Source organism: Gracilinanus agilis, chromosome 4 (assembly GCF_016433145.1).
Source record: "Gracilinanus agilis isolate LMUSP501 chromosome 4, AgileGrace, whole genome shotgun sequence".
Classification (NCBI taxonomy): Eukaryota; Metazoa; Chordata; class Mammalia; order Didelphimorphia; family Didelphidae; genus Gracilinanus; species Gracilinanus agilis.
Window position 1 is genome coordinate 262,967,262 of NC_058133.1, and position 17,131 is coordinate 262,984,392.

The 17,131-nt window shown below is 47.0% G+C and overlaps 1 protein-coding gene across 1 annotated transcript; it reads right to left on the reverse strand.

Moving 5' to 3' along the window:
* Positions 1-2,735: 2,735 nt before the first annotated feature.
* On the reverse strand, positions 2,736-15,471 carry TEAD3 (TEA domain transcription factor 3). Its single transcript, XM_044674264.1, has 10 exons — positions 15,391-15,471; positions 13,811-13,822; positions 12,476-12,616; positions 12,222-12,271; positions 10,575-10,636; positions 8,497-8,630; positions 7,246-7,419; positions 6,210-6,350; positions 5,957-6,109; positions 2,736-5,151 (listed from the first exon to the last, which is right to left on the reverse strand). The coding sequence occupies exons 2-10, from the start codon at positions 13,817-13,819 to the stop codon at positions 5,038-5,040; spliced, it is 978 nt and encodes a 325-aa protein (XP_044530199.1). The 5' UTR covers positions 13,820-13,822; positions 15,391-15,471; the 3' UTR covers positions 2,736-5,037.
* Between the last annotated feature and the right edge of the window lie 1,660 nt (positions 15,472-17,131).

The window sequence follows — 17,131 nt, forward strand, 5'->3', positions numbered from 1 at the left end:
CAGAGGAGAAGAGAAGGGAAAAGAGAAACTGAGGCAGAGAGCTGGAGGGAGAGATGGGAACAGAGACACTAATTTTTAGTATTATTGGCTTCATGGGGGAAAAAAAAGCAAGCAGCCCATGAAAACCATGGAGAAAAGCTTTGACGTTGCAATCCCTAAGATGTTTTGGGACACATTCATTGTAGACCAGAAGACCAAAAAATCCCTAAATGTCTAGAATGTTAGATTAAGAGAGGGATTTAGGAATCATCTAATTCAACTGCCTCATTTCAAAGATAGGGAAACAGAAGCTCAGGAAGGACAAGTGTCTGGTCAAAAGTCAAAATAAGCAGCAGAGCCAAGACTAGAGTGGGGGCTTCTGACTTCTCATCTCCACCTTTTTTCCCAAGAATTTCTTGTTTTTCCAGTTATCCTTAACCCAGGGAAAAATGAAATAGCATTTTTTTTTAACCCTTACTTTCTGTCCTAGTAACAATTGTTAAGACCGAAGGGCAAGGGCTACACAAATGAGAGCAAATGACTTGCCTAGGATCACACAACTAGAAAGTGTTTGAGGTCAATTTTACCCCTAGGTCCTCCCAATTCCACACTGGGCACTTAGCTGCCCCCCACCAACTACTTTTTTTTTTTTTAAACCCTTAACTTCTGTGTATTGGCTCTTAGGTGGAAGAGTGGTAAGGGTGGGCAATGAGGGTCAAGTGACTTGCCCAGGATCACACAGCTGGGAAGTGTCTGAGGCCGGATTTGAACCTAGGACCTCCTGTCTCTAGGCCTGACTCTCAATCCACAGAGCTACCCAGCTGCCCCCCCACCAATTACTTTTTTAAAAAGCCTTTATCCTTTACTCCTCAAACACATTTTTCCCTGGGTGATGGAATGAAAAGAATAAGAGACTGCAGAGTTGAGAGACTTAAGACCAAGTTTACAGTGTGACTTGGAGTAAGTAATTTCTAGTCTGAGACTCAGTTTCTCTATCTGTAAAAATTGGGCTAAAAATAATCCCTACCAGCCTTTCAGGAGGATTATGAGGCTCAAGAAGATAATGGAGAGGACAATGTATTTTTTCCCTAGGTTTTTTCCCCCCACTAGATTTGAGATTTTATCAGTTTAGAAAACTCCTTCCAACAATGTTTGGCCTTTTATAGCCTTAGACAGCTATCTGAGGCATGTGGCATCAGGTAACTCCCTCAGGGTCACACAGTCAGATTGTGACAGGAAATATTCCTGACTCAATGGCTTCTTGTAACCTTAAAACCTAAATTTCTATATAGATTTGGAGTTGGAAGGAATCATATAGATCATCAATAAGCATTTATTATAGGTCAACTAGGTGTCAGGCACTGTGCTAGGTGCTGGGGATACAAAGAAAAAAATGAAACTCCCTGCCCTCAAGGAGCTTCCATTCTAGGGAGAAGAGGAGGGAAGACAATATGTACATATGTAAGATATACAAAATATGTACAAAATAAATATAATTCATGGAGGGACAGGTACTAGCAGCTTGGAGGAATCAAGGAAGACTTCAAGTAAGAAGTGGGTGGTTTTTTAGCTGGATCTTGCAGGAAACAAAGGATTTTAAGGAGCAGCAAGGAGGGAATGCATTTCAGTGTATCTAAATTTTGTGAATGAAACCATGTGGGTAACTGGAACCAGGACTGAAACTTGGTTCTCTCTTTATTCTACCACTGCTGCCATGCAGGGCTGGGATTGAAACTTGAGACCTGTGGACTTCCATCAAGCCATCTCAGCACTTATTCTTACACTTCCTTTTCTCTTCCGAAGACCAGTGCCATCAAGCTGTCTTAGGCTCCCTTCTCACCTCTTTACCCGACATTTCCTCTCCAACCTTGGCCACGACTGGTTCTAATTGGCTGTTTCAATTGGGAATTGACTGGGGATTGGGTAAAGGAACATCCTTGGAGGTGAGCCTCTGAATGAACTGCCCAGGGAATACCTGGAGGATGGAGGGAACAGGCTGGGAAGTGGCCTTCTGGTATGAGACCTTGTCCAAGGAAATCAGAGGAAATCTCAGGTCTTTTTTTTAACCCTTACCTTCTATCTTAGAATCCATACTATGTATTGGTTCCAAGGTAGAATAGTGGTAAAGGCTAGGCAATGGGGGTTAAGTAACTCGACCAGGGTCACACAGCTAGGAAGTATCTGAGGTCAGATCTCTGAGGCTGGCTCTCAATCCACTGAGCCACCCACTTGGCCCCTAAAATCTCAAGTCTTACCTCATCCACGCACTTATTTACTGTCCCCAAGAAGGCAGCCTAGCCTAGATTTATTTAGCCATCCTTATTTAGCAGATGAGGAAGTTCAGGCCCAAGTAGGTTAAAAGATTGTTCTAAGGTCACACAAGCATCATGGGGTTGAATTCGAACCCAAGTCCTGATTCCAGAACCTTTCTACTGAATAATGCATTATGTAATGGGGGTTCATCTCCCCAATTCCATTCCTTCCCCCTCTCCATAGCCTGATGTCCTTTGTTGCCTTCTATATTTTAGGAAGGACACTAAGGAGTCGAGGAGCATATAGAATATTCCAGAATGGTGGCAGCATTGGGGTGGACTGGGGGCAGATGACAGGCCACGAGGCTGACCCACAAGCAAATAACTTTAATTTTCTTTTTCCAAGCAGGAGCTTGGCTTCCTGAGGGCCACTGCCCTGCCACACGCCTCCCATAGGATATAACCCATCACAGCTGGATTAAAAAAATACACACAAAAAAAAAAATATATATATATATATATAATATACATTACAAAACTGGGTGTGGGGGAGAGGGAGGAAAGGGTGTGGGATGGCCTGAGCAATTTGTAATTCATGAAGGGCCTGGGGGAAGCTCAGGGGGAGGGGCACACCTTGGGAAGGGGTGACATGTGGGGGGAGGGAAGGGGAACAGTACTTCATATGAAACTCATAAATAATCAAAGGCTTTTGTTACCTTCTCCACGCTGGTGTCAGGGGGAAGGCCAGTAGGGGTGGCCCTTGGGGGCTTATGGGCACACCAGGAGAGAGAGGGTTAACCTTCATTCCTAGAAGAGGGCCTGCTCCCCACCCAAAGCCCTGGGGGAGAAAATGGGGTCAACCCACCTCCCTACTTTTGTCTTTTAGAGATCTCAACCAAAGCAGAATTTTAAACTCGAGGAGCTGAATGCTAAGGACCTGGAAGGAGGTGTTCTAAGTGGATCCCTCAAGAGACTGGGCCCTTGAGTTCCTCCTCCCCACTCTCCAGCTGCCTGTCCAGTCCTGGCTTCTAGGCCACAGACCTCAGCCCATTCCCTCTCCCCCTTCCCAAACAAGCTTTGCCCTAAGAGCAGGGCTTCCTCCCCCCAAAGGCAAGTGCAGACTCTCACTCTTGGTGAGAGCAGAATGGCCTTACTCTGGTTGTCTGTAGTAGAGACTTAATTAAGGACCGTCAGATCTAATCTTCAAGTTTTGGCAGAGTAAGAGGGGGGTAGTATTGGGAGCTGGTTCCCTCTGCCAGCACCAGAGAGGGAATTGGGTAAAATGAGGTCCAATTCCTGGGAGGAGGCGGGTGGTGTGATAGCAATCAATGCCAAATGGCTCAGGGCTGGGCAGATGGTGGCAAGAACAGAGCTAGGCTGCTGGGGGGCTCCACAGGACAGATGTGGGGGCACCTTCAGAAAGGCACGGGTACTGCAGGCTATGCGCTGGCTATAGACTTATGTGTGGTGCGTTTCTGTGAGGTATTTTGTGGGGGAAGGAGGCTGCATATGTTTGGGGGCAGGATGGGGGGGGGAGTTGTGGTTGTGAAAGGAGGGGCGCGCGAGAGCTGGTCCTCCCTGGCCTCCTTAGGGAAGGGAGAAGACACTCAGAATCAGGGCTTCTGGGTCCTTCTTGTGGGTGGCACAGATAACTATCACCGTTACTGTTACAGACATCTGGAATGGCCACTGGCCCTCCCCTCTTCCAGGACCCAGATTACAGGGGTTTAGGCTCTGGTCTCAGGGACCCCTGGCTGCCCACACACCCAGTATTCAGTACCTGATTGGCTGTTCTCACCTCCAGCTTCCTTAGGCCCACAAACTTGCTTAGGCGGATGAGTCGGTCCTGGTTCTTTGGTGTGGCTCTAGAAAGCCCACATCAAACCAGCTCCAGACTCTACAGCCTGACCCTCGCCCATCTCCTAGACCCCTCAGGGCATCACACAATGGAGCAACTCCAGGCTCCATGTCAGAGCCTAGCTACGCCTCCACCCCTACTGGTTTCAGCTAGAACTGGCCTAGGGGAGGCATGATAGCCACAAGCTGCGCCTGGCCTTGCCCTGGTGAGGATCCCCGCTCTCCGCTCCTACCTCCCTGCTTCATCATCCCTCATTCCATTCTCTCGCTGTCTCTTCTCCTGTCTTCTCACATACTCTCCTCGTTTCCAGTTTCACTCTTTATTTAGTCTTTGGCTATCTACCTCCCAAGCCCTCCCCTTCCCCGATTTAGCTGATGGCCTCCAAGGCTATTTGGTCTTCCCATCATACTCCTCAAAACCCATCAGGGTAGGGGTGGGAGGGAGTGTCTCACTTTTTGTGACCCAAACTAGCCTGCTCCATTTTTGATCCTTCCTCCACCTTAACTGAGTCTGTCCCAGCCCATTCCCCTGGACCAAAGCCAGTTTCTCAGAGGACTCAAGAGTTTCTTTGTCCCCTGTCCATCTTAGAAAGGGACCCCATTGCCCCAAATCCAGGTCAGCCACAGCCCTGCTTGAGCTGGATAATGGTGAAGAGGGGAGGAGGGGGAAAAAATGATGACAGTTTTGGTGTGAGATGGGGCTGGCTGCCCCACTGCCTGAGGCTAGTCTGTCTTCTTCAACAATTAAAGCATAGACCACAGTGGAGTGGAGTGTATATAGGGGTGGGACTCATCCTGGGCCTGGGACCTGGGTCAGCAGGCAGGCAGAAGTTAAGGGGCATGTCCTAGACCAAGGCCCCCAGGTCAGGAGGTAGGGAGGAGGAGGGGAGACTCGTCCTGGGCTCTGGCCCTAGGTTGGCAGGTGGTAGTTGAATCAGGGAAGGAGACCCTAGTCTTTGACCAGCTTATAGACATGATGCTGGGCTCCGTGCTCGCTGGTAGAGACTTCGAAGACAAAGGCAATGACCAGCAATGTCTCCTGGGAGTCTCGACTTGTCACTACCTGGAATACAAGAAGGAAGGGGAAGAAGTCAGGGAGAGATGTGACACATAACAAGGAAGGAGCCCCAGGTCCTCAGGACTTAGGTTCTATATCTAGTTCTACCACTGATTTTCTGGGTGACCTTGGGCAAGTCATGCTATTTTTCTTGGTCCCTGCTTTCTCTGATGGGAAATGGGAAGGAAAGAAGGAACCAAACTTTTATTAAATGTCTACTATATGTCAACTCTGGCCCATGGGGTCATGAAGAGTTGGATATGACTGAATAACAACAAAAACTATGTGTCAAGCTTTACAAATATTATCTCATTTGATCCTCATAATAACCCTGAGAGATGGGTGTGATTATTATCATATCACCATTTTTACAGATGAAGAAACTGAAGCAAGGGCAGCTAGGTAGCATAGTAGCTATGGTTCAGTTCCAGGCCAGAGACTTTCTTGTGACTCTGGGCAAGTTACTTATCCCCAACAGCCTACACATTTACTGTTCTTCTGCCTTGGAGCTGATACTTAGTATTGATTGATTCCAAGATGGAAGATAAGGGTTAAAAAAAAAAAAAGAAAGAATCTGAGGCAGACAGAGGTTAAGTGACTGCCCAGGGTCATATAGCTAGCAAACATCTGAACTCGAGTCTTTCTCACTCCAAGCCCAGCATTCTGGATACATACTGTGCCAACTAGCTGCCTAGATGGAACACAGGGGAAACTAAGGCATAGGATGAGATCCCTTTCCAGCCTTTGCATTGGAGAATTCTATAGCTGCTATTGGGGAAGGGAAGAAGAAGAGAAGAGGAACATCCCCCACCTGCAAGATGGTGAAGTTCTCCAAGACACTGTTCATCATGTATTTCTCAGGTAGGTGTTTTAGCTTGTGGATAAAGTTGATCATGTATTCACACATGGGGGAGCGATGGATACGGTACACAAATCGTCCGTTCTCTAGCCTCGCATACTCCGTCTGGGGTCAGAGAATACAAGGTGCTTGCTGGGTTCTTTCCCTCCCTCCCTCCTTCCGTCCCTCCCCACCTCCTTCTCTCACCCTCTGGGGCTGGGCTTACCTCTACTTTCTCTACCACCTGCTTGCCAAAAGAGCAGACCTTGGTGGAGACGCTGATGGTCATGCTGTCTGCTGAGCTGTACTGGGAGCTGACTCCATAAAAAGCCCCAGGTCCATCCTGGATGGTGCTATTCAGGTCAGCCTAAAGATGGGGTGAGGTGCAGGAATGGGAGAGGGAGAGAAGTTTCAGATTTCTTAGAACTTTTCTCTCCAAAGATGCAAATACTGGGTACTGAAGTAGGGGGGTGCAAGGAAAGAGGAGAAAATGTTCTGAGGATACTCAGACATTCGAGAGGCAGCTTGGCATAGTGTAGAGAGGGCTAGACTACTGAGAGCCAGTAAGACCCAGGTTTGAATCCTGCCTCTGACACTTAATAGCTGTGGGACCTTGGGCAAATTTCTTAACCTTGCTGGGTCTCAGCTTCACTTCCTTCACTGTAAAATTATAAGGTTGCTGGTCTTGGACACTTCCCAGCTGTGTGACCCTGAGCAAGTCACTTAACCCTGATTGTCTAGCCCTGGCTGCTCTTCTCTCTTAAAAAAAATGATAGAATCAGACTTGAGGACCTCTAAGGTTCTTTTTAATTCTAAATCTATTATGACCAGAATATCTCCCATTCTCCTTCAAGACATTCTACATCCCAGGGACATTTGGGTGGCTCAGTGGATTGAGAGCCAGGTCCAGAGACGGGAGGTCCTGGGTTCCGTTCTGGGCTCAGGCACTTCCTAGCTATGTGACCTTGGGTAAGTCACTTAACCTTAACTGCCTCATGCTTACAACTCTTCTGCCTTGAAAAGGATAGTTAGGATTATGGCTTCTAAGGCAGAAGTGGGTTTAAAATCAAAAGCATTCCATATTCTTTCCCTGCTCCCTGGCTCTGGGACAAAAGGTGGTTTTGCTTATTGGTGGTCTTTGAAGTTTGAGACGGGAATGATGGAAATCTTAGATAGAAAAAAACCTGAAGCCAGGCTGCTTCTGAAGGGGAGATTGTGAAGAGAGAGGAAAGCGTCAGTTTGGAGGTGAGAAGGATGCTTACCCAGAATTTGACAAGGAAGAAGGCGTTTGGTGGCCCTTTCTCATAGAGATCCTTCAGCCCACCCTTTTTCTCAGGAAACTTGTCATAGATCTGGCGAATGTCTACGGCTTCCAGGGGTGGGTCTGAGAAGGCAGGGTTGGTCTGGCCAATGTGTACGAACAAATGCTTGCTGTACTGTAGGGGAGGGGTCCAGTACAGAGAGTCATGTTAGAGGTCTGTGAGAAGGGCCCTGGGAAGTGAGAGGGAGATAGGACCCGAGGTGGTGGTGGTAGGGGGGAGGGATGACACTCCATAACTAAGGGTCTAAAGCAAAGTTTGAAAGGACATAGAAAAAAGAGTCAGATATATATATAACTCAGAAGAGGAGAAGGAGACAACAAGAATCATGTAACCATGGGAAAAAATTAAAAAAGAAAAGAAAAGGGAAAAAAATCAGGATCTCTAAGAGTGGGGCAGCTAAGTGACTCAATGGAATGAGAGCCAGGACTAGATTAGGGTTCAAATCTGGTATCAGACACTTCCTAACTGTATAACCTTGGACTAGTCCAGTGATGGGCAAACTTTTTAAAGAGGGGGCCAAAGGAAAGGAAATGCTCATCTGTCAGTCTGTTTCTAAGGGAACTCTTTTGAAGTTGTATTGTATTGTATTCTACTCGTTGTATTCGTCAGATTAGGAATGTCACAGGGCCAGATAGAACATTTCAGGGGGCCGTATCTGGCCCACAGGCTGTAGTTTGCCCATCACTGGACTAATCACTTAACCCCAATTGCCTAGCCCTTATAGTTCTTCTGCCTTGGAACCGATACTTAGTATTGATTCCAAGATGGAAGATAAGGGTTAAAAAAAAATCTCTAAGAGTGTGACATAGGTCCTACCAGGACCCAGGAGCCCCTAAGAACTCAGATAAGGATCCCCAACATATGTTGGGGTCCTCTGGATCCATAAATATGTTCCATATCCAAACCTTTGTCCCATTACTATCTCCCTATGACCATACCGTGCTCTTTGCACCCTGTAATTTTATTATGTTCTCTTTGCTGCCATGAATATGGCACGGTCTCTATCCCCAAATGACTGTATTGGGTCCTCTGCTGCCATGAATACACTAGGGTCTCTGTTCTCCATGGCTGGGCCCTTTTTTCTGCCACCAGGTCAAGTTCTCTGCCTGCCTTCTCTTTCTCCACTCCCTCCTATGACCGTGTTGGGTCTTCATTTTTTAGGACCAAGTCGAGTTCTCTCCACCCCATTACCGTGTCTGGATCTCGTTGCACTTCCATGAAAGCTGAATACTCTAGGAGCCGAAGTCGAGCGGAGGCGATGGTGCGGTCCTGCCACACGGGCACAGCTGAGGCGGCTGGTGGGAGTGGGGCCAAGGGCTCATAACCTGGAGAAGAGACTTCTATTGTGAACCAGGCAAAACTACGCCAGCAGCTCTGGGCCTGTGCAAGCAGCCAATGGCTCAGTTTCAGTCTCTGTTCTCAGAACCAAGTTGAGGCTCAAATTCTCTCTTATGGCAAGGTGGAATAGAGATTAGAGAGGAAAAGAAGTTGAGATATGAGCTAAACCAAATGAGACAAACAGGAAGACAGGGACAGATGCTAGTACTATACTAGTTTTCTAACCCTAGAATTGCTCAGTAGGTTCCAGGAGGAACTGTGTTCTTGGGGTTCATTAGATACCTCACTATGAGGGCCCAGAGGTCAGTGCAGGGTAGCTGGAAAAAGGAAAGGCCTTGAGAATTCAGAGACAAAGAACCATATCCAGGAGAGTGGTGTCTAGTATGGGGGTCTCCTTAGGAATCTGTGTGTGTGAATGTGTGTGCATTTGTATGAGAGAGAGACAAAAGGAGAGAGAAAGAGAGAGAGAGAGAGAGAGAGAGAGAGATGCAAAGAGGAAGATGAGAGATTATCCATGAGTCTAAGTGTTTATGTGACGGTGTGTGTCAGTATGAGCACGTGTGACTATGTTAGAACAAGAAAGAACTTTTGGGTGCAGCAAAGTGGCTCAGTGGATAGGAGGTCTTGGGATCAAATGTGAATTCAGATATTTCTTGGTTGTGAGACCTTGGGCAAATTACTTGTATCCCACTGCCTAGCCCTTATTGCTTTGCTGCCTTGGAACCAACATATAGCATTGATTCTAAGACAGAAGGTAAGAGTTTTTGAAAGAAAGAAAGAAAAGAAGGAAGAAAAAGGAAAAGAAGGAAGGAAAGAAAGAAAAAGAAAGGAAAGAAGTAAGGAAGAAAGAGGAAGAGAAGAGAGAAAGAAGGAAAGGAAGAAAGGAAAGAAGGAAGAAAGGAAGAGAGAAAGAAAGAAGGAAGGAAAGAAAGAAAAAGAAAGAACAGTAAGGGAGAGAGAAAGGGAGGAAGGAAAAAGGAAGAAGGGAAGAAAGGAAGGATGGAGGGAAGGAAGGAAGAAAGAAAACTTCAGGCAGACTGTGGGCTAGGACCCTGTATAGGTGAGTAAAAGCATGACATCTTGTTAGATCCATCCTGGTAAACAGAACAGGCCTTCCAATGAATCAAAATTAGTTACTATGACAAAAGACCATCTCCAATACCAGTATTCTCCCAGAGACCCTATATAGTTATTAATCACTGAACACCGCAATCCCAGAAGATTAACAATCTCTAGTGCCCTCCAAAACAAAGAAAAGATGCATAGTGAGAACAAACAGGCCATAACATGTTAGCAAAGATGACTTCCAAGAGAGAAATGGTATCAGTATCACCATTAAGAGACTAGAAAAGGAGGTGGGCTAGTCATGTATTAAGAGAGAAAGAACGGATGGCAGTCCATGTACACACCAGTACCCTGGAGATATTAAAAGAAAGAACAGTACATTGGGTGTATTGTTGGGGGAGGACTTACAAAAAAAAGAATGAGAATCTCACAAAATGAGTAGTGGAATGGCAAGCTCTACCAGTGAAGAGCCTGCCCTTCAGGACTCCTGTCTGGTAGTGAATACAGAGACATTCCAATATATGGATGTACAGTAAAATACAGTGTGTGTGTGTGTGTGTGTGTGTGTGTGTGTGTGTGTGTGTGTGTGTGTGTGTAAAGGCTGGAATAGGGGAAAGGAGGTGATTTGTGTATATATAGGGGGTATAACTGTGTATGGCTCGACATCACTCCCTTTGACTGTGTCTGTGTATGATAGCTAAGGGCTAATTCTTATAGCCCTTGCTCTCAGGACTGGGTCAAGGTTCAAGATCTCTGTGGCTGAAAGGTAGAGAAGAGATTGGAGAGGAAGGAAAGTAGAGTTAGGAGTGAAATCAGGTTCTAGACATGCATGGAGGTAGAGACAGTCCCCAGGATTGGCCACTTACTAGTGAGTGTGGGTGGCAAGGGTGGCTGGATAGGGTAGGCTGGCTGTGCGAAGGGTTTGATGCTGTAAGACACAAGAAGAGCCTAGTTAGCATCTCTCTCTCTCTCCTTCCTCCCCTCCCTTCTCTCTCTCCCCTACTCCACTTCTCTATCTCTCCTTCCTCTCTCTCTTCCCTCCTCTCTCTCTCTCTCCTCCCTCTCTTTCTTCCTCCTTCCCCATCCTCCCACATACACCCATTCCTTATTGTCCTAATTTGCCCTCCTTATTTGGGGTATCACCAAGGAGGCTGCCTGGTCTTCCAGTCATAGCCTAGAACCAGCTTGCTGCTTGATTGTTTAATCATTTGCTTGAGTGGTCAGTGGAGTGAAGTGATTGGCTAAGTAACTGCCTGAATAAGTAACTGACTTGACCAAGAACCATGATCAGTTCAGCTCTGTTGCTGTTTCTGAATGAGCCGTGTCTCTCTCTCTAACTTTTGGGACCAAAGTGGGCCATTCTGGCTGCCACCCCTTTTCTGTGCTGTCTCTCCCATGAAAATAAAAGTTCTTTGAGGGCAAGACTTGCCTTTACTCTTTGTTTTCGTAGTCCCACTTAGCACAGCATTTGTCTGGCACATTAAACTGCTGTACGGGGACTCCTTAGAGTCCTGAAGACCCCTTTATGAGGCCCATGAGGTCAAAATTATTAAAAAACAAAACAAAAAAAACCCCACCTTATCTTCCATCTTAGAATTAATACTGTGTATTGGTTCCAAGGCAGAAGAGCAGTAAGGGCTAGGCAATGGAGATTTAATGATTTGGCCACACAGCTAGAAAATGTCTAAGACCAGATTTAAATCCAGGCCTCTAGGCATGACTCTCAATCTACTGGGCCACCTAGTTGCCCCCTCTAAACTATTTAAATAATAATACCAAGATATTTTAATTTCACTAAGACCTAAATAAGCAAAAGTTCATTGAAACTTTTGAAAAAAATAATAATTCTTCCCTTTATCCCTCCCTTTTATTTCTTCTCTCCTTTCCCCTTCTTTTCCTCCTCTCCTTCCATTCTTTTCTTCTTTCGTTCCTTCCTTCCTTCCTTTCTTCTTTCCTTCCTCCCTTCCTTAAATAACTGATTAACCAAGTAATTAACTGATTAGCCCAACTATGTGACCCAATGATTGGTTAGGTGACTGGATTACTAGTTAAATGACTGGCTGACTGGTTAAGAGACTAAGTTAACTGACTAGCTGAGTGACTGACTCACCAAGTGGTTGACTGGTCATCTAATAGATTATTCAACTGATAATCCCTGGCTAAGTGACTGACTAGAATTGATAATAATAGGGGGAAATAATTTCATTCAATAAGAGCCCTTTAATCCCATTATTACATAATTGACTAATAACAGAACTAAATGACTGATCAACCAACTAAATGACTTCATATAGGACAGATGAGTTTTCTGTCAAGCTGGCTAATTAAGGGAGTTAGTGACTGAGTCAGGAACGACTCTTCAGTCACTGACAATGAGCTAGGCAAGGGCTAGATGGATCAGTGCTCCACGACAGGACTGGCACTGGGGGTTGGTGGGGATCCAGATATGGGTGATGATGAGGAACTGAGGGAGGGGCTAGGAGGGGAAGTGGTAAGCTTACTAAAATACTCACTCCTGAGAGGGTCCCGGCTGCTGTCCCGGGAGAGGGGGTCCACTCCAGAACTGCAGAGAAAGGACAAATTTGGGGGGTAATTCAGTTCAGTCTCCCCACACCTAGAATCCAAGATCTTCAGCCCCTCACTCTGCCCTATTGTGAATTCCCAGTGTTGTACCCCCTACCCCCAGCTCCCAGGCTCACAAGACTATCTCCCAGAAGCCTGAATTTGGATTCCCTCCTCTCCCAATCCCCAACTCCCCGTGCCTTACCCTCGAAGCAGCAGCAGAGAAAACTGCCTGGGGAATTGGGGGAGGTGGGCTGAGTTTATTCTGCAAGACGCTGGCTGAGACAATCTGTGCTGAGGACATGGAAGCCATACTCTGGAGGGCCTTATCCTTGGAGACCTGGTCCTTGGGAGAAAGGAAGGGGCATGGTGTCAAAGGGCTCTTGGGACAATCTATTCGACTATGACACACACCCCTGCCCCTACCACTCCCAGGGTCACACATGCCTCAATCTCCCCACATACATGCTGGTGACTTGGTAACAGAAAATGGCCTGGAGAGTTGGAGGAGAGGGGAAAAAAAGGAGCCCACTTGGAGGGACAGACATTAAGGAAACCTGCTTGGGAAAGGCTAGAATGGGGGCAGAGCCTAAGTGGAAGACAGTGCAATGGCAGGATACAGTGCAGAATGAGAGCTAAGATCTGGGTTTGAGTTCAGCTTCTGCTGCTAACCACTGCTGAGTCTCTTCACCAATATGGATCTCAGTTTCCTCATTTGTAAAATGAAAGAGTCAGACTTTACACTTATAGGTTCCAAAAGAGCCTACATCCATTATCTCATGGAATCCTAAAAATGGAATAGGGGATAGGGACAAGACTTGTGAGTCCAGAGAACTCCTAGGGGAGGAGACTCCTCTTACTGCAATAGGTCAGCACCTTCTCTGCAACTTGTAATCTTAGAGAATTGCCTGAAGCACTAAGAAGTCAGGTGATTCGCTCAGGGTTACAAGGTTACTATGGGTTTAAGGGGATACTTGAACTCAGGTCTTGGTGGTTCAAAGTTTGGCTATCTACTAATGTCTCTTCTAGAAATGGCATCATACCATAAATAGGGAAGGAAGTAGGGTCCTTTTTTTAGGGAGGAAAGAAACATGAGAGATTCAGAGACACAGTGACTTGGCAGCAGAGCCAAGATGAGATTTTGGATTTTCAGTGCAATAAGGTTCCTGTCAATTTAATCGTTCCCATGGCATATGTTGCTGTTGTTCATGTTTCAGTTCTGTCTGACTTTGTGACCCCATTTGGTGTTTTCTCAGCAAAGATACTGGGGTGACTTGCCATTTCCTTTTCCAGATCATTTTACAGATAAGGAAACTGAGGTAAACAGGATGAAGTGACTTGTCCAGGATCACACAGCTAGTAAAATGTCTGAGGTCAAATTTGAACTCGGGAAGATGAGGCTTCCTGATTCCAATTCACTCTGCCAACTAGTTAAATATATTAGGTACATGCAATGGCATTTCCCTACTCCATGAGTCAGAGAAAGAAGCGGGGAGGGCAAGAGGAAGGATGGGAGGTTTGGGGGGACATTGCCACTTACCAGGTTCATGGCCTGTGAGGGAAAAAAAGGAAACACCAGATCAGAGGAAGACTAGGGGGTAGAGGAAAGGGACATCTTTTCCTTTCTCCCCTCCTCCCTCCAACGGACTTCCTAATTCTCAGCACTCACTAAAGAGAGGGAGAGGTCCAGGGAAATCCAGCTTTGTGCTGTGGGCTCCATTTCCCAGGTAGCTCCTGCCTAGGGACACTCACCTGCCTTCTAATAAGCTCACCTGGGCAGTCCACTAGTGCTAAGGGGTTAAGGCCCAGGACCTTGGGGAGGAGGGTATGAGGGAGACCAAAAGGAATCGGACAGGGAGGAGATGGAGGCACAGAATGGTGAAACAGGCTGACCACCTAGAGATAAGGAGGACCATATACAGCTAGGGCAAGGAGATGAGGTCTACAGTGGCAATAGATATAGGGAGACTGGGATGGGACTGCCCATGTCATGGTCTAGTTATTTTGTTGGACTCACTACAGGGGTGGAACCTACACTTGGAGAGGGAAGGGTCACCTATAGAGGGAAATACCGCATCTACTTCCCCAGGAGCCCAAGGGAAGGGGGAGGCATCTGGCATGCCTTCTGGGCAGGGTTGAGGAAGGAGGGATTGAGTATGACCTGATCCTAGAAGGCTCAGGGCTTCCAGGGACCTGAGATCTGTGTTTAGACCAGGATGTCCTGGTACCAGAGGTCCACCATGGTAGATGGGTAGGTGGGGGAGGAGAATGAAGCAATCCATCATAACCATCCCACCACCATTACCAACAGCCCATAACCAAGCCCTGACCCCAAAAGCCCCAGTGCGGTTAGTTAGCGGTGGCAAGGAGGAGAGAAGGAGAAAAAAAAAGAAAGCGGAGTAGAGGAGAGATCGGCCCTAGTGGCCCTCAGACCACCAGATACTGCACCTAGTTCCCCCTCTCACTCTCTCCTCCTTGTAATGGGGTCTGGGTGAAATGGGGAAGACCCTGGGCCTAGTTGATCTGATCTCTAACCCAAAGGACGATGAAGCCTTCTTCCTGCTTCCTCCTGCCTGGGCTGGGACTAGGTCCTACATAGAATCATCCCCAGGCTGGCCTCAAGGGTGGCCCTGAGAAAGTGGGGAAAATGAGAAATTCCTCTCATCTGTTTTCTCTCCTCTCCCCAGAAGCCTTCTTAGAGGTCCCTCCCCCTCCCCTACCTGACCCTGGGAGAGTCTATCCCAGCAAGTGCTCTGTGGGATAGAAAACAGGGTTGGTGACCTACAGAGCTGGAAGGAGGCAGGGACAGAAAGGGGCCGGTGGGAGGCCCAAGAGGCCCCAGGAGAGGCCAGGCCGGGTGGTGGGGGACCCGTACCTTCAGCTTGGACTGAATCTCCCTCGATTTCCGCCTGGCTAGAACCTGCAAGTGGCTAGAGACCTGCAGAGAAAGAGCAGAAGGAGAGGGAGACAGCATAGCCGTCAGCCAGAGGAGAGGTGGGAGCGAGCTGAGCGGAGAGAAGGGGGCAGGGGAAGTCGCTTGCCCATGCGGTACGGCGGGCTTGGGAAGAGGGAGGAAGGGCAGAGGTTGGAGACCCCAGGCCAGGGTGGGTGTTGACATACCTTGATGCCAACCTGGTACTCCCGCACCTTCTTCCTTGCTAGAACCTGTATGTGGCTGGACACCTAGGGGCACCACCCCACGTCCGGCCAGAGAGGAAAACACAGAGAAAGTGAGGGAGGCGGGGGAGGCCCACGGAGACTGGAGTGACTACGGGGCCATGGCCAGGGTGGCCCTGACCCACGAAAACCTTTGAGTCCAATGGAACCCCTTCTTGGTCCAGAGGCTTCCAAAGTGTGTCCCAGAATTTGTACTTCCAGGGAAAGGGGTTACTCAGTTGATAAATTCAGTTGAGTTTATAAACCTGATCAGTTTATAAAAATGTAGATACAGTAATACCATTCATAGAGGGACACCTCATGGCTACAATGCAATGTCTTCTTTAATGTGTTTTTTTAAACCCTTACTTTCTGCCTTAGAATTGATAACTAAGTATCAGTTCCAAATAGAAAGGAGATAATGGGGGTTAAGTAACTTGCCCAAAGCCACACAGGTAGGAAGTATCTGAAGTCAAATTTGAACCCAAGATCTCCCATCTCCAGCACTGGCTCTCTATCCACCTAGCTGCCCTGCTTTAAAATTTTTTTTTAATGACTCCTTGTGGGTATTTCCTGAGGCTCTGTCCTAGCTCCCCCATTTCTCTCTCTCTCTCTCTCTCTCTCCCCCCATGGATTTTGATGATCTCAATACCAAAGACTAAAATCTAGATAAACAGCCCCAATCTCCTCTGAGCTTCAGTCCTTCAACATCAATTTCCTCTTGCACATTTCAAACTGGACATTCTGGAGACTTCTTGAACTCAACATATCTAAAACTGAGCTCAATATCTTTCTTCCCCATAACCCTCCCTTCCAAATCTCCTAATTTTTTTTGAAGGCATTACTATTCTTCCAATCTTCCAGGTTCATAACCTTACCAATCCTATTTCCATCCTTTTGATCTCATGCTCAAACCTCTATCGGCTTCCCCTTTTCTCTTGGATTACATCTAAATTCCTCCACCTGATAAAATAACAACTGTATTCAGATCAGATGGTCTAGAGTTGGAGAAGGTTCCTAAATTCATCTAGTCCAGCCTCCTCTTTTTCATGGATCAGGAAACTGACCCACAGAGAAGAGAAATCCTTTATTGGAGGTCACCCAGGTAAGAAGTAGCAGAAATGAGATTCACCAGACTCTTCTGTTCTTTTTCACTATAGCATTCGCTTAAAGTCTCCTTACAAGAAGTTTTACAAAGAATTCTCCTGAAGGCAATCTTGTGAGGTAGCTTGTGGTGGGGAAAAGAGGACCAAACCAGTGGTTTCTTTGTTATGGGGAATCCCTATACTGAAATTCCCTCCACCAGTGCAGATAGATACCTGCTGTGCCTGGAGGCCAAGTGATTTTCTCAGACTTGCCCAGGGTCCCAGAGCTGGGAAATACCTGAGACCAAAATTAAAACAAAACAAAACAAAAACCTTTACCTTCTGTCTTAGAATCAATACTGTATATAGGTTCCAAGGCAGAAGAGTGGTCAGGGCTAGGCAATTGGGGGGGGGGGGGAGTCAAGTGACTTGCCCAGAGTCACACAGCTATGGTTGTGTCTGAGATTACATTTGAACTCAGCACTTCCCATCTCTGGGCCTGGCTTTCTAGCCATTGAATCACCTTTGCTGACCTTACGAGTATTTTCAGAGGCTGAACTGCTCTCCTACCTCTAATAGGATCAGATGGACACCAGGCCCTTTCAGGGACACATCTAGCA